Source organism: Hyaena hyaena, unplaced genomic scaffold (assembly GCF_003009895.1).
Source record: "Hyaena hyaena isolate Hyena2069 unplaced genomic scaffold, ASM300989v1 scaffold_477, whole genome shotgun sequence".
Classification (NCBI taxonomy): domain Eukaryota; kingdom Metazoa; phylum Chordata; class Mammalia; order Carnivora; family Hyaenidae; genus Hyaena; species Hyaena hyaena.
Genome location: NW_024081112.1, coordinates 606,964 through 634,589, shown reverse-complemented (window position 1 = coordinate 634,589; position 27,626 = coordinate 606,964). Strand labels below are relative to the sequence as shown.

Here is a 27,626-nt window from a genome sequence, read left to right as displayed (position 1 = left end):
CTTCCTTCCTTCCTTCCTTCCTTCCTTCCTTCCTTCCTTCCTTCCTTCCTTCCTTCCTTCCCTCCTTCCTTTAATTTGAGAGAGAGAGAAGGTGAGGGGCAAAGAGAGATGGAGACAGAATCCAAAGCAGGTTCAGGCTCCAAGTTGTCAGCATAGACCTGGACATGGGACTTGAACCTATGAGCTGTGAGATTATGACCTGAGCCAAAGTCAGATACTTAACCAAGTGAACCACCCAGGTGCCCCTCCTTTCTTTATTTCTTTAAATATATTACAGATACATTAAAACATTTTTTTAGTTTATTTACTTTTTGAGAGAGAAGAAGAGAGAGAATTCCAAGCAGGCTCTGCACTGTCAACACAGAACCCCATGCAGAGCTCGAACCATGTGGTTCTAATATGTCAGAACCGTGAGATCATGAACTGCGTTGAATCAAGAGTTGGACGCTTAACCAGCTGAGCTACCCAGGCACTCCCAGATACATTTTTTAAAGTTTTAAAAAAATCTATTTTGAGAGACAGAGCAAGTGGGGGAGGGGCAGAGAGAGAGAGAGAGATCGGGAGACACAATCCCAAGCAGGCTCTGTGCTAATGTGGGGCTCAAACTCAAACTGTGAGATCATGAACTGAGCCAAACTCAAGAGTTGGACACTTAATCCACTGAGCCACCAGGTGGCCCCAAATACATTTTTATATACTGCCCACATACCTGAAGTTTTTTGTGGATATAATTCTCTTTTTTCTCACTCAAAGGCCCTTACTGTGTTTGTTTTATGACTTTTGAATGAGAACACATACTCCTTGAAACTTCATAGGATTCCTTTGAGGCCTAGATTGAAGGTTAGCTCTTCCAGAAAAGTTACGTATTTGCTTCTGCCGGTTGCCAAAGGGTACTACCTACTTGAGATAACATTAAACACAATTCTTAGGATAAGGTTTTGGATTTTTTAGGTAGTGTGAATTCAGGCAGAAACTGTCTCGAAGATTGTGTTGAGATTACAAAATCTCAGGGAAGATTGTAATTTTTCTGCTCTACTTGGTGTCAAGGTTTGAGAAAGGCCATTTTCCTTGCAATCTCTTATAGAGCTGTGTGTGAAGGTGATTATTTCTAGTTCATTCTTATACTGAGTGCGAGGTCCTTGGTGGTCTTGGTTCTAGTTGGGTGGTATATTCCTGTGCCCTCCCCCCATACTGTGAAACTGAAGCTCAAGGTCATCAAGTTCTGCACTGCAAATGTCTTCAGGGTGAAAGTTTACTTGAGTACATTCCCTCTCCCCTTTTCCTACTTTTGCATAGTTTTTGTCCTTTGAGTATTTCCAACTTTTTGTAAGCTTTGACCAAAATGTTTTAGTTGTTTACAGTTAGAGTGAGTATCTAGCCCACAGTGCTGGTGAAACAGAAGCCTATAAACTTTCCATAAAGCATTGGAATGAAGTGGACAGAAATATTACAAAGAGAAAGTATAGTCTAGTATACTACCAGGTCTGTCTTATTTCTAAATTAGATAAGAACCAGGTAATGCAGTTTTTTAAATTGAAGTATAATTGACATACAATATTATATTAATTTCAAGTGTACAACATAGTGATTTTGCATTTGTGTATGTTGCAAAATGGTCACAATAAGTGTAGCTACCATCTGTCATTAAAGTTATTACAATATTATTGACTATATTCCCCATGCTGTACATTAAATCCCCATGACTTTTTCATTTTATAACTGAAAGTTTATACTTCTTTTATTAATTAATTAATTAAGAGATGAGGGTGGGGAGAGAGAGAGAATCCCAAGCAGGCTCCACGCTCTGCATGGAGACTGACATGGAGTTCGATCCCATGACCCTGGGATCATGACCTGAGCTGAAATCAAGAGTTGGATGCTCAAATGACTGAGCCACCCAGATGCCCATGGAAGTCTGTTCTTCTTGATTATCTTCCCCCATTTCACCATGACACCAAACTTCTTTCTGGCAACCATCAATTTGTTCTTTGTATCTTTGAGTCTGGGTTTTGGCTTATTTGTTTTGTATTTTAGACTTCACATAAAACTGAAATTATACAGTGTTTGTCTTTCTTTGTCTGATTTATTTCAATTAGCATCAATATCCTTGAGGTTGATCCATGTTGTCACAAATGGCCACGTTTTATTCTTTTTTATGGTTGGGTAGAATTCTAATACATATCTTCTATATCTTCTTTATCCATTCATCCAATGATAGACACTTTGGTTGTTCCCATATTTTAATATTATAAATAATGCTTCTATGAATACAGGGGTACACATATCTTTTCATATTAGAGTTTTCATATTCTTCAGACAGATACCCAGTAGTAGAATTGCTGGATCATATGGTAGTTCTCTTTTTAGTTTTTTGAGAAACTTCCACACTGTTTTCATAGTAGGTGCACTACCAACAGTTTACATGCTCATCAATACTTGTCTTCTATTTTTCTGGTTCTAGCCATTCTGACAGGTGTGAGGTGATATCTCCTTGTAGTTTTGATTTGGATTTCTCTGATGATGAGTGATATTGAACATATTTTCATATGTCTGTTCATCATCCACATGTCTTCTTTGGAAAATGTCCATTCAGATCTTCTGCACATCAAAAAAAAATTTTTTTTTAATATTTTTATTTATTTCTAGGAGAGAGAGAGAGACAGCGTGAGCAGGGGAGGGTCAGAGAGAGAGGGAGATATAGACTCTGAAATATGCTCCAGGCTCCGAGCTGGCAGTCAGCACAGAGCCCGACGTGGGGCCGGAACCCACGAACCGCGAGATCATGACCTAAGCGAAAGTCGGACGCTTAACCGACTAAGCCACCCAGGCGCCCCTAAAAAAATTTTTTAATGATAGTTTTTTTAGTTTATTTATTATTTTGTGTGCGCATGACAGAGAGAGAGAGAGAGAGAGAGAGAACTAATGAAGGAGGGGAAGAGACAGGGAGAGAGAGAATCCGAAGCAAGGCCCATGTTCTATGCTGAGCCTGACATGGGGTTCCATCTCATGACTATGAGACTATGAGATCATGTCTTTAGCTGAAATCAAGAGTCGAATGCTTAACTGACTGAGTCACCTAGGTGCCCTCTGTCCAGTTTTAAAATTGGATTTTTAAAGTTGTTGTTACTGAGTTGTAGGAGTTCTTTATATATTTTGGATATTAACCCCTTATTGGACATATGATATGCAAATATCTTCTCCCATTTGGTAGATTGCCTTCTCGTGCAGAAAGCTTTTAGTTTGGTGTAGTCCGTGTTTATTTTTGCTTTTGTTTTCCTTGCCTTTGGAGTTAGATCCAGAAAAACATCATTAAGACCAATGTCAAGGAGCTTTCTGCTTATGTTGTCTTCTAGGAGTTTTATGGTTTTAGGTCTTACATTCAAGTTTTTAACCAATTAAAAAAAAATTTTTTTTAAATATTTATTTATTTTTGAGAGAGAGTGAGAGACAGACCACGAACAGGGGAGGGGCAGAGAGAGAAAGGGAGACACAGAATCCGATGCAGGCTCCAGGCTCTGAGCTGTCAGCACAGAGCCTGATGGGGGCTCAGACTCACGAACAGTGAGATCGTGACCTGAGCCAAAGTGGGATGCTTAACCGAGTCACCCAGGCGTCCCTCATTTTTAATCCATTTTGAGTTAACTTTTTTTTTATTAATTAGTGCCATTTCTTTTCAGTGTAATGAAATCCCTTTAACATTTCTCATAGTGCCAGTTTAGGAGAGATGTACTTCTTTAGCTTTTGCTTATGTGGCATGATTTTTAATCTCTCCTTCAATTCTGAGTGATAATCTTGCTGGGTAGTGTATTCTTGGTTGGAATTTTTTTTCTTTCAACATTTTGGTTATGTCAGGCCACTTTCTTCAGGCCTACAAAGTTTCTGCTGAGAAATCTATTGATAGCTTTTTGGGGTTTCCCCTGTACATAACACTTTTTCTCTTGCTTCCTTAAGATTCTCTCTTTATTTGAACATTTGACATTTTAATTATAATGTGTCTTGATGTGGACCTCTGTTCTTATTTGCAACTCTCTGGGCTTCCTGGAGCTGGATGTCTGTTTCCTTCCTTAGGTTAGGGAGTTTTTCAGCCATTATTTCTTCAAATAATTTTTCTGCCCCATTTTCTCTCTCTGCTTCTTTTGGGGCCTCCTACAATGTGAATGGTTTTCTACTTGATGTTGGTGTCTTAAGTGGTCTTCATTTTTTAAAATTCTTTTTTTCTATTGCTCTGTCAGGCTGAGTTTTATTGCTTTGTCTTCCAGCTTGCCAATGTGTTCTGTTTCATCCAGGTTGCTGTTGAACCCCTCCAGTGTATTTTTCAGTTCAGTTATTGTGTTCTTCAGTTCTGTGACTTCTGTTTGGTACTTTCTTATAATTCCTCTGTCTTTGTTCAAGTTCTCACCTTGTGCATTCATTCTTCTCCTGAGTTTGGTGAGCATCTTTATGACCCTTACTTTGAATTCTTTATCAGGTAGATTACATATCTCTGTTTCATTAAGGTCTTTTTCTGAAGTTTAATGTTTTTTTTCACTGGGAACATATTTCTTTGTTTTCTCATTTGGCTTGGCTCTGTGTTTGTTTAGGCAAAACAGCTACTTCTCTCGGTCTTGAAAGAGTGGCCTTGTGAAGGTCATGAATGTTCTTGTTCACCCTTTCCCTAGCTCTTGGTTGTGTCTCGAAATGTTGTCTAAACTGCGTGATTTATTCTTTCTATGTCCCAGCTGTTGAGGGTATGTCAAAACCTGTCAGTGTTCCAAGGGGAGGGATTTCATTTAGCACTTGGTTTAAGGCTGATTGGAAGCCAGACCCTCAGGCAGCGGCTGTCAAAGTATGCAAATATATACAGTCCTGTGGGGCTGCAATTGGAGACCTAGTTGGCCTTCAGACAAGGTGATCTAGAAGTGTCTCCTGGATGAGAGCTGCAAAAACTGGGTCTCCAGACAAGTGTATAAGCTCCTTTCTGGGAGGTCTTGTCGAGTGATAGCATGGCCGAGAAGGTGCGCAAAGATTGTGTATCCCTGCTTATGTTCCCTGGGAGGGCCTCCACAGCCTCTACATGTGTGGGAAACCTGAAGCCTGTACTTCAGGCTAAAGCTCCAGGCTAAGTAAATAGGCCTTTTTCACAGGAAGATTGTGTGTTTCAGTCTGCTATCTGTGCAGTGCCCTGGGGGTGGTGGCCTACCAAGAACTGTCTCTCTAATCATTACATTCCTGTGGCGCTCAGGAACACCAGCGACTTGGCCACCAAAGCCAGGTGATCAAAGGGGTACTCTGTGTAGATGCCATCCACGCACACTGAAATTATGCTAGTTTTCTATATTATTACAATTGGATCTGTTAAATCAATATATGAGAAATGCCAGAGAGGCCTTATAATAAGCCTCTGATTCCATGGGTATCTTACAATAAACCTCTGGGATGCCTTATAATATGAAACAACTAAAGTCTAGTTTCAGAACATGAGGGAAAAGATAGAATATTGGGTATTGGAAACCCACAAAATATCCAAATCTTAGTTTATGGCTAAAACTCTTAATCTGTCATACTTGTTGACAAATTATAAACTGTACTGGTTCAAATTCCATTAAACAGTTTTTTTCCTCTGCTCATTTCTGAGGGTGGGATGATAGAGGGTGAGTAAAATATCAAAGGAGGCTAAAAATCTCCAAGCCAGGTCTTGAAGCCAAGGTGGTATTAACCAGGGAGTGCTGCTGTCCTCTGAAGCCAGAGCTTCCTGGTGCAGGCTCCTGGAACATCCTGGAGTGCCCGACATCTCCCCTCACTCTCTTTGAATTCTAAAGATGTTGCCAGAGAGAAAAAGAGCTAGGGAGAGGAAGGAGAAGGATGTGGGGTAAAGTATAAAATATGCTTTTGGAAGAAAACAAGTAGCAAGTCCCTTGACAAGGTTTTTCTTGGCTTTACATTTTAGTGAGCTTTTTAAGCAGCTTGATGGTGCCTGAGGTTCTGCCATTATAGCTGCATTTGTTTGGCTTAAGATTTTGATAAGACTCTTAAAGTGGAAATACCTCTGGGACTCATATGCCTAATGAGCAAGGAGTAGCAAATCAATGACATTGACCATAGGAAGTGGTGGGACTCTGGCAAATTGGAGAATACATGCCTGTCCACAGGGACAGCCTCTGTGTGGCTTGGCTGGCTGCTCTTAGGCAGGAGTGTGGACCTTATGGTATTTTCAAAAGTTAATAATCAGTATTTTAATGAGAGATTTCATGATTTTTAAAGTGTTAGTAACTAATTCCACACTGAACACACACACACACACACACACACACACACACACACACACAGAAGGCCAAGCAAAACTCACTTGTGGGCTGGATTCTATCCATGGGTCACCAGTTAGCAACCTTTGTTTTGGACTTTACTACCCACTGGATCTCCAATGTGAAATAATTTATCACATCCTTTGCCGGTACAGAAGAGAGGGAAGGAGAGAAGAAATGTAAGATCATTCACACAGAGCTGTGAGTGAACAGAGAGGAGAAGAGGGGTAAGGGAAAGAAGATGGCAGTGAAGGCTTCATTATTTTGAGTGGACTGGCCGTGGGCCACCAAGCCCCATAGTAGATGTGCTGCCTTCCAACAGCTGAACATAAACGAACAAGTCAAATCCTAATATTTCTGGATGCTGTTAATTCTAAACTTTTTGAGTCATTCTTTACATAGGGAACTCATAAAATAGTGTAAAAATTATTTTCACGGGTGATATGCAGTATCCCTGACAGAGAAGTAAGTTCATAACACTCATTCACATAATACAAATGAAAACTACTGACAGGTAATTCTTCTCTAGTCATGGATTAAACATCTCTAAAGACTTCCTTATGATTGTTATATGTAAAAAATAATATTATATTACATTATATTTTATAACACATAATTTTAGCTTGTTTAGATGGACTTTTAACCAAGCTCTGAACATGAGATTTCATTGTGCTGCACTGAACCTTCTCACAACCCGGAGGGGGACAGCAAATGGGATCATCCCTCCACCCGCCACGGGTTGGTAAATGTTCCCATTTCTCTATGAGCTTATTGAAATACCTCCTTCCTACTTCCTCCAAAGGACAGCCTTTTCTGCCTCAGGAAGGAGTAGACATAGAGGCCACAATGACGGAGACTTACCAGATGTGCACAAGAAGCTGCCGTCCAGTGCTGGAGAGGACCGCGCCATGCTGCTGGGGTTTGCAATGATGGGCTTCTCAGTCCTCATGTTCTTCTTGCTTGGAACAACCATCCTAAAGCCTTTCATGCTCAGGTAAGAAATACAGAAAGGAGACCCAGAATTTTCAATTTGAATCAGATGCAAGCACAATGTTAGAGGAGAGGAAGCTGGCTTTGGTTTCTTCAGCCCTCCTGACCACTGTCTAAGGGACGATAGAATCACCTGTTCCTTTATCAGTGACGGGAGGCGATTGGGTGTAGAGAAAGGTGTCACCGTAACAAAGTGGAAGACACTCCTTTGTCACTCCCCCTCTTCAATCTGAAAAGTACTTCTAACAGCTGATCTGTAAATTAGATATGCATGGAGGGAATACATTCTTCCTTTAATAAACAGATATCACAGGGAAGGGTTAATTTAACTCCTTTATGTGAGCACAATAAGTTATTTAAGTCTGAGTTTTTTGAGTTTGACAGTGTCAACCTAGCACATAGTAGTTTCTCAATAAGTGTTTCCTTCTTTTTATTTTATTCATTATTAAATATAGCTAATAACAGTTATCCTTTATTAAATATATACTCTATGCCAAAATATACTATATTTATCCTATTTAAATCTGCAGCAAACCTATGATGGTAGCATTATTTTATCATTTTAACTTTCATTTTATTTTTTTTTTGTTTTTATTTTTTAATGTTTATTTTTGAGAGGGAGAGAAGGGCTGTGAGCAGGAAAGGGGCAGAGAGACAGGGAGACAGAGAATCCCAAGCAGGCTGTATATAGCACAGAGCCTGACATGGGGCTTGATCTCAGGAACCATAAGATTATGACCTGAGCTGAGACCAAGAGTCTGATGCTTAACCAATTGAGCCACCCAGGTGCCCCTTAATATTCATTTTATAAATGAGAAAGCTGAGACTCAGGCCAAGTAACTTGCACAAGGTCACCTAGCCAGGAAAGAACTTGCTTGTCATTTTGATATAAGACTGGCCTCCTAATACTTAAATGAAGTTTGTAGCAATGGCTGCGGGGGATTTCATTAGGGCAGGGGAGGAGCTGTTTGATTTTGGAGGATGGCTTTTACAACATGGGGTACTTTGAGAGAGGGCAGTACTGGGGAGGGGGAAAGCAAGGGGCACTTTCCCTTTGGTTAGCTAGAGTGATAGAAGGCCCAGGAGAATAGAGAGAGGGAGGCCTAGGAGTTCAGTGAAGAAACAGGATCATAGAACAGGAAGTGGGTGTCCTGCTTTTGCTATGTATCAGGTTCATCTCCGGCCATTCCTAAGTTACTATTAGGGCAATAATGTGGAGGCCACCATCACTACAGAACACAGTGCCAGTACTAGAAGTGCCCAGAAACATTTCCCTCTGGTATTATCACCAGAAGAATATGTTCTGCTTCTGATCAACCAGCTTACTTTTCGTTAGTAGACACGAGGAATCTTATCTGTGGCTATATATTTTTCATTGCTTTGGCTGCCAGGAAGTTCAGAGTGAAATTTGTGGCCTAGTTCTCATAACTGTAAGGGATCTTATGGTTTGCAGTTTACATGCTTTACCTCACTCTTGACTTTTAGCTTTCTACCTTCCTTTTCCCATTACTTCATTATATGTAGAGAGATATCTATTGTCTGTCTGTCTATCTATCTATCTATCTATCTATCTATCTATCATCTATCCTTCCTTCCACCCATCCATCCATCCATCCATCCATCTAGCTGCATTACACATACCTATGTAAGCTGAATTGTGTGTGTGTGTGTGTGTGTGTGTGTACATGCACGTGCATGGGCGCACACGCATATGCATGAGTGTTTGTGTGCAGGCCCAGGTCAGATTATTTTTTTAAATGTGATAATTTGGGAGATGTTTTGAGGATACCTTCTGCAACCTGATGCCAAACCTGATGCTCGTATTTAAATTTTTACTTTGCTAAGCATTTCTGAAAATTGTTTGCTTAAAGTTATTAAGCAAGTGCTTGAGAGTGGCGAGTTCTCATCTGTCTCTTGCCTTGTGATTTTGTGCCACCTCAGAAAGTGCTTTTGTTCCATGGAAGATGGCCTACTCCCACCCCCTCGACCATCATCTCTCAATCAATTGATAGATTTTGTGTATTTGTAGGCAAATAGACACACAATCCTGTTGAAAGAACATGCTTATGTTTTCAGCTCTAAATACATGCCTGGTTCCAGGTGCCTGGGTGGCTCCATCCGTTAAATGCTCACCTCTTGATTTCAGCTCAAGTCATGATGGTGTGGTTCATGAGATCAAGCCCAGCTTTGGGCTCTGCACTGCTTGGGATTCTCTCTTTCTCCCTTACTCTCTGCCCCTCTCTTTCTCTCCCAAAAAATAAATAAGTAAACTTTAAATATGTCCCTGGCTCTGCCTGAGAGGACTGGCCTGGCCCTCGTACACAGGAAGAAATATACAGCTCTCCATATTGGAGCTTTCTGAAATCTTTAAGGAAGGTTCCAACACACTCAGTTCAGTACTTGGTTAGGATTCAGAGAGCTTAAGTCTAACACAGACAAAGAGACAACTTTAAAGAATTATTTTAAGATGCCTAGTCTAAATAAGTACAGGGCTTAATTTTGTGGAAAAGCAGGCTGGTGTTAAATCTGTGAAAGAACCTTATTTTTCATATTTGTATTTTCACTTGCCCAACATTTTATTCTTTAGGCCACATCCAATGATTTGTTTTTAATGCCCTGGGCCTTAAGGTTATTTTAAACTGCACTGTGTCTCAAGTTTATTATATGAATCAAGAAAAATGTTTACTTACTGCCAAAGATCTTAATGGGAGAGCATGAACCTAGCTAAATGAGGCTTTCCAAACATTCTGATTTTAGAATTTGCTAACCTAACGTCTTGTGGTTAAGTCACCAGGAGATAAGGTCAGGGACCCACGTTGAGGCCCCAAGGAGTAGTCCTGTACATTGTCAAGCATTTCTTCTTACCCTCCTCTACTTTATCTTGGACTTGTCCTCTAATCATTTTATACATATTTGTCATTTCAACGCCACCACAAAATTTTCGTGGGCAGGAATTTTGTCTACCACTTCTCATGGCACCTAGAACGTTGAGTGCATGTAGTAGGTGTGCAAATACACAAGGAATGTTTTCCAAGTCAAACTTTCATTCAGTACAACACTTATTGAGCCTGTACTGTGTGGGAGGCATGGTGCCTCCTGTTTTGAGGAACATAAAGATGAATAGGATGTAGCTCCTGACCCCAAGTTACCTACTGACAGTGAAAATATGGTAAGTTTTCTAATGAGACATTCCTTCTATTTGCCTCTTTGGAAGTGGAGTGAGTAAATGGAATTGTACCTTGTTACTAGAATTCTATATTGACTAAGGGCCACGTTGACTGTGGTTGGACTCTCCCAAAGGCACATTTTCAGCAGTACAGGCCAGTGGGTGCATCTTGAAATGACGACGCATGAACGAGGATAAGATTTCTGAGTATGCGGTTACAGTAATATTTGTCAAAGCATGGTTTGCCAAATACTTGCATCTTAAATACTCCTGCATATACAGATTCCTGGGCTTCACCTCAGATCAACTAAACCCAAATCTCTGGGTGTGAGGCCTTAGAATCCATAAATTCTTCACTTTAACAAACTCGCTCAGGTGATTCTGAAGTTTGAAAACCAATGCTCTAAGGGTTGGTGTAATAAGGAATATGCCCATGAGGTCATAACTGAGATGAAATTTAGCAATTTGCTGTTGTTTTCCCCCTTTTTCAATGTTCTCCATGTTCCCTAATCATTATGTACCTTCTGGGATGGTTCCACATTCCCTTGAAATAGACACATATCTTGGGTTATTACATTAGAACTATAAAAAGTAAATTTTCTAGAGGGTGAAGATCATTTATCTTTTCCAATTGAAGCACTCAGAGAGAAGAGTCGAACTGCACTACCATCCACACTCACATCATGGACGACTGGATGGACTGTGCTTTCCCCTGTGGTATGAGCTGCCAAGGCCGGGGCAAGTACCCATGTCTTCAGGTGTTTGTGAACGTCACTCATTCAGGTCAGAAAGCTCTCCTACATTATAATGAAGAGGCTGTCCGGATAAATTCCAAGGTAAGGTAAAGTTCATGTAATTAAAGAGTTCTAATTATAGCCGCCCTTCCGTGCCAGACCACCCCCTGCAGAGTGCAGAACCCAGGACCATTTCTGTTGGTAAATCCGTTTCCTTCCAGTGAACGTCTCTACAGTGGTCAGAACAGGATAAATGAAGCTAAGGGCATTCTTGGAGGAAAAATGGGGGTTATAGAATGGAAAGGAATCATGCCAGTTCCATACACTGGTGTCTGGAATTTACAGGCCAAGCCAGTGGACAGTCATTTGTGGGCAGTTTGACTTTTGGAAGCCCAACTCCCCATTGTATCAAAAATGTTAATATGTACTCACAACCCATCTTACATCAAGTAAGCAATTTTTCTTATCAAGAAATGTGAAGGATTATTGTAATTTTGATTTTGATAGGTTTCTCAATTGGTTCACATGATTTATAGTGTATATTTTCACCTATGAAAGTTGGGTTGCATTAGATTAGTTGACATGCTATGCTCTGCTGTCTTTACTTAGGCACTAATCAATCTGATGATCTATGTTTTCTATTTTGGATGCAATAATTCTTAAGGTTTCAAACAATTTCATATGCCCTAAGCACAGTGCCTCGAGTGCTTAGTGGATATGCTAACAAACCTCAAGCTTTTTTGAAAACATATCACTAGCTGACATATCCCTTCTTCACTAGTTCTGCAACCTGGGAGCCAAAGCCCATGTAGGCCCCCTCTCTGTGGGCCTAGGGAAAAAGCTTCAACATGCTACCCTTTAGGGAAAGATTTGACTACAGGAAATCAAGAGAAAGATGATAGAGGCATTAATAGGTGTTGAGAACACATAGTGAGCTCAATAGAGGTTTGTTGAATGGACAAAGACCGAGGGGGCCTGCACGGTCCTTATGAAGCTGGTCACTGCCTCTTCTGCAATGTCTGTATCCTAAGAATCCCTTCCCACATTTCTGCTTAGTGTCTGGAAATGGCCACGTCACTCTGTGCCCTCCTACCCACACGTCCCCATGACTTCTACAACAGCTTCCTTCCTCCAGCTTCTGAGATTGAAACTCTCCACGAATAGCTTCAGTTTGAAGTGCTTTCAGAATGAAAACTGTTGTTTAAATGCTTGGTTTTGGGGACAGTGCCCTCATCTCTCTTCTTCTTCCACATTCCTAGTGCTTTTACACACCCACGTGCCACCGAGATAGGAATGATTTGCTCAACAGTGTGCTGGACATAAAGGAATTCTTCGATCACAGAAATGGGACTCCCTTTTCATGCTTCTACAGTCCAGACAGCCAATCTGAAGATGTCATTCTCATAAAAAAGTATGACCAGATGGTTATCTTCCACTGTTTATTTTGGCCTTCACTGACTCTGCTAGGTGGTGCCCTGATTGTTGGCATGGTGAGATTAACACAGTACCTGTCCCTGCTGTGTGAAAAATATAGCACCGCGCTTGGAGATGAGGTAGGTGGCAAAGTACCTTATATGGAACAGCATCGATTCAAACTGTGGAGTGTGGGGAGGAGCAAAGAAAGGAGCAGAAAGATCTGAAGACAGTGGCCAGATTAAAGTCCTGGCTTTCAGATACCTGCAATTTTTGCACCTGAGGACCTAATGATGCCTGCTCACAAACTAACCATATAGCGGCAATTCAAAGCAAGTACACGTACTTGATATGGGAAACATTTAAAAAAAGCCTCCTTATGCATTTATTCTATGAACACATATAAATTCGCCCTCTTTTTTCTACCACAAATTTCTTTCCACATGAGCCAAGGAAATGCTTTTTGTCCCCACGTGGCAAAATGAACTCACAGTAGCTCTAATTTCAGCTCTAACTGGAACTTGTCCGCATGGAAGTAAATGGTGGAGGGTTTTTAGTACCGAACAACCAGCCTAGGTCTATGCAATATAGTTTACGTCAAAACATTCCTCAAAAAATTCTTAGTGAAGAACAAGTTATTTGTTGTTAGGAAGATAATAATCTAGTAATTTCAAAAAAAATGTGGGCCTACCATTTTGCTTCACCATTCATGATAAAGAAGGAAAGCCACTCCTAGCAAATGCACTAAGTTTAGAGTTCTCTGTACTTAACCTTGCCATGTACCATGTAATTTTTCTTTCAGCAAGATTCTCCTAGTTAATTACGCTTTCCATAAGCTCATTTTCTTCTTTGTGCACATTCTGGTGGGGGTGGGAGGGATGGCCAGAAATGGGAAGTAGGGAGAAGCTGTACTGGATGGAATTTAACATTCATCTCAGATAATCTGCATTGTAGAAAAGTCCCACGTGGACAGTCAGCAAATGTCCAAACTTTAATGACTCAACCATGGTTATTCACCAACGAATGTCACAGGCTCTCCCAACAAGTGCTTTCCAGAGTGAGCTGAATTGGAATAGAAAACATCAATTTGTTCTGAAAACCAAAGTGCCTCAAAGTATCTTTTCAATTTTACTAAAAAAGTCTTACATCATGGACCATAGAAAGAATGAGACTTTTGAAGCAACTTTTATATGCAGATGTAATCAAAACAGAAATTTTAATTCTTAGTAAATATTATGCCTTTTAGCAGTTAATTTCAAGTCACAAATTACTAAACAGACTGAATGATTAAATAAAGCAATACTGACTTGACAAGTAATGAACAATTTTGGTGCTCCTTCTTCTAGTGTGGAATAGTGGGAAGCACATGCGTCTCAGAGGATTTAACTGAATTCATAGGCCATAATCACAACTTTTCAGATATGTATCCCCTGGCAGTTCAGCTGAATGGAAATGAAGGTTCAAGCCTCTCTCTTCTCATTTATAAAATGGGGATAATCTCTTCCTTCATGGGGTTAAGGAATAAACAAGGTAGAGTATGTAAAACACTTTAGTTTCTGGCACCTAGTAAAAGTGCTCAAAAATGTTAGTAATTTTTTTTTTGTGCTAAGTTTCTATATTCAGTCAGCCTTATCCCTGTTTTGGGTAAAAATCCAAAGCAAATGGAATCAGTACCTCTGAGAGATTACTTTACTCCCCTGTTCACTGGACCATTATTGACAATGTCCAAGATATGGAAACAACCTGTGTCTATTCACAGATGAATAAATTGTGATCTCTCTCTCATACACATACACAATGTACACACATATGTGAGGTGTGTATACATACACACAATGGCATATTATTCAGTCTTTTAAAAAAATTTATGTCTTTTATTTTGAGAGACAGAGAGCGAGCGGTTGAGGGGCAGAGAGAGAGACACACACACACAGGATCTGAAGCAGGCTCCAGGCTCTGAGCTGTCAGCACAAAGCCCGATGTGGGGCTCGGACCCATGGACTGTGGGATCATGACCTGAGCCGAAGTCGGATGCTTAACTGACTGAGTCACCCAGGTGCCCCTCATCCAGTCTTAAAAAAGGAGATCCTGCCATTTGCAACGACGTGGATAAACCCAGAGGGCATTATGCTAAGTAAAATAAGCCAGACACAGAAAGGAAAAAACTGCCTTTCACTGATGTGTGGTTTCTAAAAATGTCAAATACACAGAAGCAGAGAGTAGGATAGTGATTACTGGGGATGTGGTCAGGTAGGAGAAATGGGGAGATGTTAATTAAAATGTACAAACTCTGCTGTAAGATGAAGTCTAGAGAGCTCATGTACAGCATGCTTATGGCAAGAATACGAGGCTGAATACTGGAACTCTGCTACGAGAGTAGATTTCAGGTATTCTCATCACACAGACACACAATGTGAGGAGATGATACATTGATTCGCTTGACTATAATCATTCACTGTACATGAATATCAAATTATACTGTACATCTTAAATATATACAATTCTTATTAAAAAGTAAAATATATTCAGTCAGCCTTGGTACCTTTCCCTGGACAGCTGGTTCGAGGGGCCAGGGTAGAGAGCTGTAGGAGAGCATATCTCCCCACCTTCTCTTGGCTAAATATAATATACATTTAAGACTCAGAACATACTGCTTAAAAGGTTGCAGCAAATTATTTTGTATACCAAAGACTTTCCTGAAATAAAAGATGTAGGCACACATATTTTAAATCATTCTGCAAATTGAGATTCTATAGATTTCTAAAGGGCAGATCTCTATTCCCTTTCTTAGTAAGTTTGACACCCATCTAACAATGTGCAGTTCTCGGGATTCAAAACCACTCGCGTAAAGCCTAAAAAGTCTGTGAAAGTGTGAAACCTAGTGTTGCAATGACCAGTTTTCCATTCATACAGTGCGGCTGCTTGGTTCACCTCACAGCCTCATCTCAGGAAAGAGGAACATTATGCTTGGAGAACAAAGTTCATTTAGAACAATGTTAATTCAAAGTCACGCAAAGCGTTTGGCAAAGAAACAAAAGGTAAGCCATCATTTGCTGTTAATTGCTTTGAAGTACAGAGTATTGACGCTCACATGTATTACTGGCCCAAGAAAAGTACCTGTTGCAAGGCTTACGGTAACTGCAAGTAAAATCAGTCTGCTTCTACCCCAATCTCACTTTTAGGTTCTGGTCTCCAACAGACTCAAAAAAAGCCTGTCTACACACACAAACACATTCATACGTGTATGTGTATGTTTCTGCTTGAAACGCATATAATTCTTTCTGCTTAAAAGAAATTAATATCAAACAGATATCTCTAATATTCATCACTAGGGCAGAACAATTGCTTTTAAGGCATAATCGTTTCAGGCTTTCAGTCAACTATTCTTAGTTGTTATTGATCAGAACTCAAGTTCAGCTAAATTTCGATTACTAGCAACACCAATTTGCTTGTAAGTATTCAAAAAAATGGCAAAGTATAGTTATCACGGGTTTTTGTTTAAAATATGTAGTACACTAAGGATTGCTTGGACACCAGTCATTTTTTTGTTTGTTTGTTTTTTTTTAATAAACAGCGTGATGTTACAGACTGCAAAGTTAAAAGAAAAGCAGACATTGACAGTTTCTGATGAGCACAAACAGTTAAGTGCAGTCACAGGCCAAACTTCTTGCTGGGAACAGCAAGACTGGGAAGAGGTCTTAAATTTAGTGACACTGTATTATTCTATATTCTCAGTACAATAACACATGCATCTTGCTGTGTCAAATCCTTTTTGGGTCATCAGTTAAAGAATATCTAAAAACATTTTTCTCCTAATGAATGCAGTACACCACAGGAGTTCAATTCATTGAATGACAAAATATAGAGAAATAGATTTGCTACAATAAAAGGGGCCAAAAAAGGGTGGTGGGGGCTTCTTGTTGAAGCTTCCGAAGTCAACATTTGATGCTCTAATAGTCTTCTTTTGGTTATGCTGCATTCCCCATGATGGGTTATGTTCCCGAAGGATATATTCTTTTAGATTTTATTCAACCCAAGGAAGTCCGAGGACCGAATCACATCGAAACTATTAGTTGTATTTGAAACTTAGGTTCCAGAGCCAAAAGCATTTCTAGAAACCACATGAAGGCCAAGCTCTCCAACCACTCTTTGGAACATAAATGTGATAAAGGGCTTTTACTTATGAAATTGATAGATCAGGACTACATTTGGAAATTCATACTCAACTTAAGGAGTTTAGTCTTATTAAAGATATTTTGAGAGAACATAAAACAACGAAAATTTTCTTCCTCCTTGCTTACCTAGAAGGAGTAACAAAAATAAGAATCACCTAAAAATATACATGGCTCTTAGCATAACCACAAAATTGTTGTAGTGACAGATTATATAAGATTTCAGACTTAACTGGCTTACAAAATGCATTAAAAAAACCTTTCCATACTTACCAACAGGAAGAATGGAGGCTACTGTTGGTAGTGAAAATCAGTTACCTAAACTACACTAAATGTACAATGGGCTGATCCCCTCCCTCCCGCCCACCAACCGCCCCCAACCCCCCACTAAAACTCATATGTCACTGTGTAAAAAGTCAGAAGATTTCCTTATGGCTCATAACTGTCACTTTATGCTAACTAGCACGGCTGTAATATTAACATGTCTACAACTAAGGAAAAGGAATGGTGCTTCACTGATAAAAAAAAAAAGTGTGAAACCTTAATCAAGTGGAATACTTGGATCAAATAAGCTTATTTAAAAACTAACATCCCAACTTGGGAAACTCCTAGTAAATTCTAAACACTTCTGAGCTTTAGAACCTGATGTTTACACCTTTTATGGAAGATGCCTGTTGCCTAGGGCTAGTGAGCAGTGTGTATGCAAAGAGAAATGTGTGCAGATATAAACACACCAATTTCACTAATAATAAGGAAAAGAGAAGACAGCTAATTTTGAATGCCGAATTCAAGAACCTAGTACCATAAACTTTCTGGCGCTGTAGCCTTTTCCATGGCTGGAGTAATGATTAAATTTTAACCACAATTTTTTCTTAATATCTCCAATGCCATTAAAACAAGGCATGCCAACTCTGACTTTATACATCTAAAACTACAGTGCTCTGGAAATTTCTGTAACATCAGAGCCTGAAGTACTGAATTGTGACTCATTAATTTTTTTTCTTTTTAACCTTCTGAGGTAGAGTTACCAATCCAATTTTATCAGGACCATAGTTATCTTAAGCTAAACCCCGTAATCTTTTCAGAAAGTGAAAATAACTTTGTAAGGAAAAAAGGCTTTCCAGGCCATGGCACGTAAGATACATTTATAATTTTAATGCAATTAAAAAATAAAAATGGTTTGTGTTTGTATTTTAAAAAACAGCCCAGCTGTATTTCTCTGTCACCAAGAATTGTTATCTGAGGATCCTGTCCATGCTGAGTTTTATACTTCAGCCTTCACAATCCCATCCTTGATGAAGAGTTATTTCCCTCATGGTATGCACAGTATACTCACAGCTTTCTGCTTTGTCTTTCAAAGGCCCCATCTAAGGCTTCCCTTAGAGGCGCCCCATCTGAGCAGGATGGGCATGAAGAATGTAATTCATTCAGACTCCCCCTGTTCTGCCCCCTCCTTGCACATTCTCCTCTTCTCAAAAACATCTGAAGTATGAAAGTTGTTTTTAGATAGTAGAAGCACCACAGTCCATTAACACCGCATAGGGTCTTTAACCTGAAACATTTTAGTGATGTCTTGGACATCAAAGTCGATTTCTAAGGTGGATTCTGAGTACGTGGGTCCAGCCCAGGTCTGCAGTTTATGTAGACATAGAAACAAAAGGAAGTCAAAACATTCGGAAAAGGTTAACCTGCTGACTTTAAAATAATGCTGGAAATCAATTTTTTTTCAAAGAGTTGGCAAGCATGGGCTATTGGTCAGAATATGAATTAAGTGGATTTACAAAATCATTAAGAAACAAATCCAAGTTTATGTGTTGTGAAATTTCCACGATTCTTTTAAAATAGATAGGCTGTTTATAATTTTTTATGATGCTAGATCACTCAATTTTTGATGGAAAAAGAATACAGGATGGACTGTATTTTACCTATGTGAAAATCACCAATCCATTCAAAATAAAATCCAAGAGGGTATATACATTCTAATCAAGTCATTGATTATTTTCCTGATTAATAAGAACTACACTTTACACAAAATACTTTATCAGCAGCTGTTTTCATCAAAAAACCAATAGTCATAGTTTCACAGTTGAAAAAATTACACATTAAAATATTTTACAATTCATTGTATATTCACCAGGTTCCCATTTCCTAAAGGGCTTGTAATATAAAGCAGATTAGAAGGGAAAACCTCAGAGTTGATTACTTTTGACACTGAGTTTTACAGAGGACACTAAGAACCACAAAAAGCTTAGGTTCTATCAGAAAATAGTGACCAAATTCCATTCTTCTTTAAAAAATCCAATTAGAAACATCTTTTTTAAAAACCAAATTCTACAATATGATTAACAGATTTCAAATTAACAGCAGTCTAAAAATCTTCAAAATAAATGATTCTGTATAGCTGAGAATATGATAAAAAGTTAAAACATGATTTTCAGATTATATCTTACTAGAACTTGTTTAAAATTAAGTTTTATTTTCTTTAGGTTCTTTAAACCTGCTTTTTTTTTTCCCTCCAAAAGTCATTGAAGGAAGTATTTTTCAAGTGACCAAATGAGACTGTTGAGTCAACAGTCAGTTATACCACATTCAGTGACAAGGATGGTCGGCCACAGGAGCCGACCAATCCACGGGGTAGGGTGAGGGGGGTGACCAGACACTGCAGTACCTGGAAACGGCTTACCACTGACTTGACATCCTAGTCACCCTATGGAGTATTCAATTCAGTTTTTGGTTCTTTGCTTTCTGAGCACTACCTGACCCTTTTTTCTTCTTTTTAATGTTGTCTGCTTAAACTCCACTTGGATTTGTGTAAAGTTTACTTTGCTTTTAGCAAAATCACTTAATCTATAGAATCTTAATTCTATTCTTAGTAAAATTTGTCTACACGTCTTCAAACAGAATTAACTTGGTTGTAATAACTATTGAAAATAAATGTAATGATGAAATAAGCTGTGTGGCTTGTGTTTTAATGGTGGAGAGGTCCCAGGGGAAGGGGACTATCTGGGCTCATGTGAGAAATGCACAAATTATATACATTTTGTGCAAGGAAGCTCAAAGCTTTTTTGGCACTCGGGTAAAACGTGGTTCTCTGTTAAATCTCCAGTTTCTATCATCAGAGTTTCAGATTTGTACTATTTCACTGAATTTTCCTGTGGTTAATCCCTGACATAGAAGAGACTGGGATGTTAGCATGTGTTAACTGAATATATGTAAAAGGCACAAAATGTTAAAGAAGTTTTAATAAGTTATGAAATCTCTATCTGCAAAAGAATCTATTTGGCTTCCTGCTTAAAATGGGAGTTTAAATTCTTCTTAACTATTCCAAGACAGTTTACAGGAGTTAAGTTCCCCTAATCTTCAAATTTATTTTTCTTGTTGGCAATATTATGTACATGCTTTAGTGGAGTACCTAAATCTCCAGTAATTAGGCCCTTTAAGGGTTCTAAAACAGCCAAATATTAAGAGTATTTCTATTAGAGTCCCTTGTTCACTATTCAAGACTTCTATTATAGGTAACTGATTTCATAAGTGAATATCGTTTAAGTGGTGCTGTTTTACTAGAGTGTATAATGTGCACTTTTTATAAAGTTGTATTCCAATAATACACCTAATCTAGAAAACTGTCAGTAAATTATTGCACTTTTTCTGGTGTGGCACCTGGACGTTTGCTAAAGCTATTTCCTAGGGCATTAATCATTCATTTCAAATACTGAGTAAAATAACAGATTCTAGAATGATGACTAGCATTAGCCCCTACATCTTGGGTTAATGTTTTCCAAAGTGTTTAAGAATGTATCATGTACTCAAATGCAATTTAACAAAGTTGGAGAGTGAGCCCTAACCGCTTGGAAATGGGACATGATCTTAAAATGGTTTAAGGTCCTACTTTTATTATTGAGATATTGCATAAATAGCCTAAAAAGGTAAAAAGTTCATGGTTTCTATTCCCCCATATTATAAAGTATTATTCATGAGCATACCTCGGTAGAGGGGCTGGAGCAATCAGGAAGATATGCTATACTGTTTTAATTTTGGTAACTAGTTTCATGATTGAGGCATTATCAACTACAAAAGAAGGTGGAAAATGGGGGATTCATATGAAAACAGAAATAAAAGGAAAGAGGATGAACTTCAATCAGTTTTCCTTATGTAGTGATACATTAGTCATTGGTATAAATGGGATAGTGCCTGAGCCTCACCCACGGACCGAGAGAAAAGCTGACCATGCTGCTACGGACAATAAAAAATTTGGGGTGCAAAACAATGCATGACTATGGGACAGATCATGTAAATAAAGAATATATATTAATGATAGTTTCTATAATATAAATAGCCTTTAATAAAAAAAATAATCTTTTTTAATAACATTAATACTCACTTCTATTTTCTGGAAACATGCATGAAAAATGTATTCAATTCAATTGCAAAAGGAGAAAAAAAAAATCAACCTAAGGCGAATACTGTACAATTCTGGAGCAGAACTCTTCCTGCTCCTTCTTTATCTACGATGATTATTGTACTTTGTGGGAGCCCAGAATTTCCCTGGGAAATAAGAATCAGATTCTTGTAAATACTGTCCAGGAAAAAAAAAAAAAAACACCCAAAAACACCACCTTATAACAGGTCTCATTTGTGACTGCTTCCAAAACTTTGCAGATAAGACCCCAAATCGTCAAAAGGTTTGATTTATTAAAAAGGAAAAGTCTCTGGTGAAATCTCAAGAGTCCCTTCCACCCCAAGCAGTTTTCTTCATTAAACAAGGAGTCAAAAAACCCACTTCAAACTATAAATTGAACAGCAATGGAAAAATAAGAAATCTTCATTATTTTCTAATCTTAATGCAATTTAACATCAAACTTCAGTTTCCTTGGACCTAATGCAATAATAGACTTTGTTGTGTCCACAATTTCAAAACATAGAACATTTGCAAGACAAAAAAAGAACATCATTCTTTTTCCTTCTCCGTCATTTCTATATATTTTGGGGTTTTTTTGTTTTGTTTTCTTTTTTAAAAAAAGATACAAACAATCTTCAAAGTTTACCTTTTTGGACTTAAGGCATAACATGAAATTGCGCATTATTCTAAAGCTTAATTTTGAAATGAACTAGTTTAGTGCTCTTAAACCCTGTTTGCGTTTACATTATTTAAATTATATAGTATTTTACTTCTGTTCTTGTGTAAATTCTAATGCTGTTCATGGATTGTGCAATTCCTATGCAATCAGTCTTTGCCTGTTGACAGTTATTAACAGTGCAGTATAGAATCCAGATAATGAGCTTTTGGTTTCTCAGTTATCATTTCAGTTCAAAGCATGCTGCTTAATTGTGTGGAAGATCCAATCCATTTTTGTTGTCCAGCCACCATGATGTGCATCATTCATTTGTTTCATGAAATATTCCAAAGCCTCTTGTTCAGTTTTATCTAAAGCTAGGGTCTTTCGAATGTATGCAATATCATCAAAAGACTGCAGTTCTGGCATTCCAGAGCCAAGCATCATTGAGAAAAGATTTATGAAGAGATTGGCATGCTGCCGAATAGCTAGGTAAGCCTTGTAACACATCTCCTGAAACCTATAAGTAATAAGAACAGTTCATCAGTATGGAGCAAATGGGGTTAAGACCTTCAGGCCTCTGCTCAAATGTCACGTCATTAGAGAGGCCTTCTTGGGCAAACCTATTAAAAATAGCATTTCTCTGCCCACTCCCCTTGCCAAGACTTTCTACCCTCTTTACCCCACACTAGAATGTAAACTCTGTGAGTCCATAGGATTTTGTTTGAAATCCAGCACCTAGAATGATGCCTGGCACATTAGTAGTTTATTAAGGATTTTTTAAATGTTTGTACTGGTCCATACTAAAGCCTTTAGGGTTTAGGCTAGGGCCAGGATAGAGTTACAGATAAAATGAGATTTTAGAACTTAAAAGTATTTTAAGGTCTGAGATAGACTGATGATATATATACTAGAAGGTGGTAAGAAAAATTATGAATACACATGATAATTATAGTTGACTGATCTCCTCAAATTGTATGACTGAACAATGTTGTCTTAAGCACTATTTATCAGTATAGAGAAGGTGTGGTCCAATCATTTAAACAGCAGTAAATAAAAACTTTTAATATATTAATAAGTTTAAGAGTCACTTTCTTAGGCCTTAATTAACTAAATAAATCATTTCAGGCCTTAATTAACTCAATAAATTGTACCCCCCCTTTTTTTCAGAGCATTACACAATAAATAACCACATTAAAATATTCAGTTATGCCAAAATGTTAACATTAAGTTGCTTGAAAAATATCACTTATTTTTGATAGAGCAGTGAGAATTCTATACTTTGCATTTTTGATTTCTTGAACTTACCTTTCAAATTCTCTTGTCTTTGTGCATTCTTGGGCTCCTTTACTAATCACTATTAAGAAATCTTGTGTCAAAACAAATGGCACACGCTCCCGCTTATAACCAAACTTTTTCTTCTTATGATCCAAAAAGTGTCCAAAATCTATATGAAATAGCTTTAAAAAATAAAGAATTATATTATAGCTTGACAAATGCAGAATACAATATCCCAAATTAATAAATAAAATCCCAAATTAAGAATGCCAAAACATTTTAAAAAGAGAAAGCTGTTACCTGTCCATCATCTTTAACCATGATGTTACTATTGTGACGATCTCCAATTCCCAGTATGAAGGTAGCGACACAGTATCCGGCACACGAGCGTGTGAACAGGTCAATGGCTGCATCATATCTACAAAGAAGAAATAGAGACTTTTTCAGCAGTGTGCAAATATAGTTATTAAGCAGGTCCAAATTGGGAAATGATGGTCAAAGTCTCTAGTAAAGAATGAAAACAATCACTGACATTAAGAAGAGTAAGTAATTATTTCCTAAGATTTGAGACAGACATTTCTAGGTATCCTCTGACTACAGCTGAATTCTTACTATAGTGAAAAAATACTGAACATGTCATGAAAAAAACATTTTTTCCTAATCATTTCAACGACCTTCAAGTATATTTTGAAATGTTTAATGATGATTTTTTTAAAAAAAGAATAAGCAATAAGAAAAACACATTTTAGATACCTAAAACTGAATGTATAAAGTTGGGTATATGAGATTTCACCAAAATTCAATTCTGATCATTCAAACACAAAATCTCAAGTATTTCAAAAGCCGAGCATAGTTTTTTCCAAAGTAAGAACAAATGTCTTCTCTGGTCTCAGAGAAATGTACATCACCATTAAAAGCCTGGTCTAACACAAACTTAGACGAACACAAGAAGACAAGAATAATAAACTCACATTTCTCCTTTGTTCTTGTCTTTAAGCCACTGGTGTAGCGTGTGGCTGTTGAACTGCAGTGCGCCTTTCAGGCCGCCTTTGCACTGAATCTGCATAATAGTGTGAGAATTTCTCACCACCTCAATAAGTCCCACACAGTCACCGATTGACAGACAGCCATAAGGTAACATTCTGAAAAAGGATCAAGACGTTTGCAATTAAATGATGGCATTTTAAAATAGTACATATTTTAGTAGGCTAATACAGGAATATTCTTTTTGCAAATTTGTCATGCATGATCTTCACTCCTTTTTAAATTTTTTTATTACACTATGACAAACATTCCTAGAAAAATCCTCAAAATTATCTGGCATCATTTGTTTTAACCTTCAAATGAGAAAGCATTTAATTATGTAAGAGAAAAGCATTAAGAAAATTACTGTGACAATTAAACTTGTATAAACATTTATGACAAAATTTTTCTTTTTAACATTTATCATTGAGAGACAGAGAGAGACAGAACATGATTATGAGAAGGGCAGAGAGAGGGGGAGACCCAGAATCTGAAGTAGGCTCCAGGCTCTGAGTTGTCAGCACAGAGCCTGAAGCAGGGCTTGACCATGAGACCATGAGATCATGACCTGAGCCTAAGTTGGAGGCTCAACTGACTGTGCCACCCATGTGCACCATAAACATTTATGATTTTAAAAATATGGGTGAATTTCAATTTGTTTAAATCTAAATCTGACACCTAATAATACTTTAAAGCAGTAGTTCTCAAATATTTGGTCTCAGGACTCCTATGTACCCTTAAAAATTACTGAGATCCCAAAGAGTTTTTATTTAGGTGAGCTACATCTACTGATATTAGAAATTAAAGGAGACAATAAAAAAATTAATGTATTAATTCATCTAAAAATAACAAACTCTTCTGCAATAATACAAATAATATCTTTAATGAAACAAAGGATGTCATATTAAAAAATTCTTAGAAGAGTGACACATTCCCAAATTTTCAAAGTCCTTTAAGGTGTGGTTCCACAGCGCTGAGCTGGATGCTCACATACACTTCTGTATTCAATCTAATGAAGTGTTTTAATTGAAGCATATGAAGAAAATCTGGCTTTGTACCATTATGTAGGTAGAAAAAAGAGGGGTACTGTAATAGCTTTTTCAGATAACTATAGATATTTTTCCTTGATACTATTCTAAAACTTGACAAGAAGTTGTTTTTCAAGTTACAGTATGGAATATGAAACTATCTTAAACTCTTCACACTCTGTTACATTAAAATCCATTTGTCTATCTTGCCTCTGAATGGAACTTTTATGCATATGTGACTTTATCACATGCTGTATTGGTCACCTGGAAGATACCAGTTCACTGAGTTATGAAGATCTTTCAAATGCTGACACTTTTCATTATATCAACTACAAAAATCACAATTGTTAATGACACCACTGATCTCATCAGTAAAGTCTTTAATTTGAGGAAGCTGTTCTGCTTACGGTGGTACACAAGTTTTTCAAAATTCTGATTTGTTGCCTGAGAGTTCAAATTTGATCTTTGACAGCAAATATTGTCAGTTGTTCACCTTGAAGAGATAGGCTCATATTAATTCATTTTCAAGAAAATGTCTGCCAAATACCCATGTCAATAACCAAAACTTATTTATTTGTTAAGTAAAAATGGTGTTCTAGGAAAAAAAGCAGCTATTTCAACTTACAACCCAAATAACCCACAAACGCTGTTTTTCTTGATAAAACCATACTTGGATACACAGAGGAAGTGCTGTATGGATTTCTCCCATTCATCACATGGTATTAAAAACAAAATGTAGACAAGGGAGATGTGAGGAGGAGTTAGAGACAATGAAAAAAAAAAAAACCATTTGGCACATAAGTACCAAAAACTATGGTTTTTAGTTCTGTTGTTTTCATAAGCTACTGGCAATTGTTTCCATCTTTTTTTTTTTTTTTTTTTACTTTTTTTTTTTTTTTTTTTTTTTTTTTTTTTTTTTTTTTTTTTTTTTTTTTTTTTTTTTTTTTACTTCTTAAGTTCCTAAAAGATTACAGTCCACACTTATTTCATTTTCTCAATTCCATTTAGCATAACTTCTACATCTACTACTCTACTGACTCAATTCTTCTTACAGTTAACCATGGATCATCAAATACAAGGGCTTTTTCATAGTCCTTACGCTCATACATCCCCTGAAGCACCTGATACAATAAACTGTTTGTGACTCTCTCCCCAGTTTTGGATTCTGTGAATTACAAACTCTGGTCGACCTACCCCTTTGACCATTTCTTTTCCGGAAGCTTTCTTTCTACCTGCCCTGATAAATACAGGGATTTCTTAAGGCTGTACTCCTGCTCATTCTCTCTTTGTACTTTAATTTTATTATTTTTGAACATATTCATAGTTTCAAGAGTCATCACATAGTCTTATACGGCTTGTTATAAAAAAAAAAAGCAGAGAATCCAAGTTTTTTCAAGAATAAAAATGCTATGATTTTGCTTAATTAAATTTATATTTTATTTAAAATTAAACTTTAAACACTTTTACTTAAATTACTTAAGTCAGGCAGATAAAGACAGCTACCATATGTTTGCACGTTTAGAAGGATTAGGAGGAACTTAATGGAGGACCGTAGGAGAGAAGGGGGGAAAAATAGTGGGGGAGAGGGAGGGAGGCAAACCATGAGAGACTCTTGAATGCTGAGAACAAACTGAGGGCTGATGGGGGTGGGGAGAGGGGAAGGGAGTGATGGGCATGGAGGAGGGCACTTGTGGGGATGAGCACTGGGTGTTATATGGAAACCAACTTGACAATAAACTATTAAAAAAAAAGAAAATTTTAAAACTTAAAACCTTTTTGAAGATCTGACTTACTTCCCAATGATCTAGCTCAACTTTAGGTGCTTCTTTAGCACAGCCACTAGTTTACAATTACATATTGTAATTACCAGAGTTACAGTTAAATTCTCTGCTCTGCCTAGTTTTGCATTCTCTCTTTTGTTCTGTCCTTCCCTGGGAGCAGTGGTAGTAATGGCATGTGTGTCTCTCAGATACAGAAAATTACACCAAAAGAGGAAACTTGATTCATATAACATTCATTGCTTTTGGAAGGCAGAAGAGATTAAGCAAAGAACCGGGAATTAAAAATTTGAAGATGACGACTCAATTTTGTACTTCAGCAAATTCCTTGACGTGTCTGTTTTTCTTCTGCAATAAGAGGGTTCTACTAGGTGTCACTGACACATTTTTATATAGCAGCTATGCTCCATCTTTAAAAGGCATACAAACAAACCCTAATGTACTCAGCTGCGGCGGCTAGAGCGGACTCCTATGCTTAAACAGACATTTTTCTTTTGGAGAGAGTGGCCTTTGCTGGAATGACCCCAGATTTGCAAAGAGACGAGAGAGAGAAGGAAACACTATGAGAAAAGAAATGACAAGGATGAGATGAAGCACGACAGAAAACTTAAGAGATGTTACTGATAACTGTAGAAGGTTGGGCAAAAACCAATAGAATGGCAAAGCTTTTTTTTTTTTAATTTTTTTTAATGTTTTTTATTTATTTCTA

General features: G+C 37.7%; 2 protein-coding genes and 1 long non-coding RNA gene across 3 annotated transcripts in view; 1 reads left to right on the top strand and 2 right to left on the bottom strand.

The window, feature by feature from the left end:
- Window positions 1–7,027: 7,027 nt before the first annotated feature.
- Window positions 7,028–13,913, top strand: KCNMB3 (potassium calcium-activated channel subfamily M regulatory beta subunit 3). The gene is made up of 3 exons (XM_039254343.1): window positions 7,028–7,275; window positions 11,075–11,273; window positions 12,431–13,913. Exons 1-3 carry the CDS (start codon window positions 7,028–7,030, stop codon window positions 12,809–12,811), a joined length of 828 nt encoding a protein of 275 aa, XP_039110274.1. The 3' UTR covers window positions 12,812–13,913.
- Window positions 13,914–16,639: 2,726 nt separating this feature from the next.
- LOC120246699 lies at window positions 16,640–21,111 on the bottom strand. The gene is made up of 2 exons (XR_005532107.1): window positions 18,093–21,111; window positions 16,640–16,885 (listed from the first exon to the last, which is right to left on the bottom strand). It is a non-coding gene; the product is annotated as an uncharacterized LOC120246699 (long non-coding RNA).
- Window positions 21,112–21,327: 216 nt separating this feature from the next.
- Window positions 21,328–27,626, bottom strand: part of PIK3CA (phosphatidylinositol-4,5-bisphosphate 3-kinase catalytic subunit alpha) — a 74,535-nt gene continuing 68,236 nt past the window's right edge. Inside the window, exons 18-21 of the mRNA XM_039254341.1 lie at window positions 24,060–24,230; window positions 23,389–23,506; window positions 23,119–23,270; window positions 21,328–22,330 (exon numbers count right to left, since the gene is read on the bottom strand). Coding sequence (XP_039110272.1) covers window positions 22,060–22,330; window positions 23,119–23,270; window positions 23,389–23,506; window positions 24,060–24,230 — 712 coding nt within the window. The 3' untranslated portion in view covers window positions 21,328–22,059. The remainder of the gene's footprint in view (window positions 22,331–23,118; window positions 23,271–23,388; window positions 23,507–24,059; window positions 24,231–27,626) is intronic.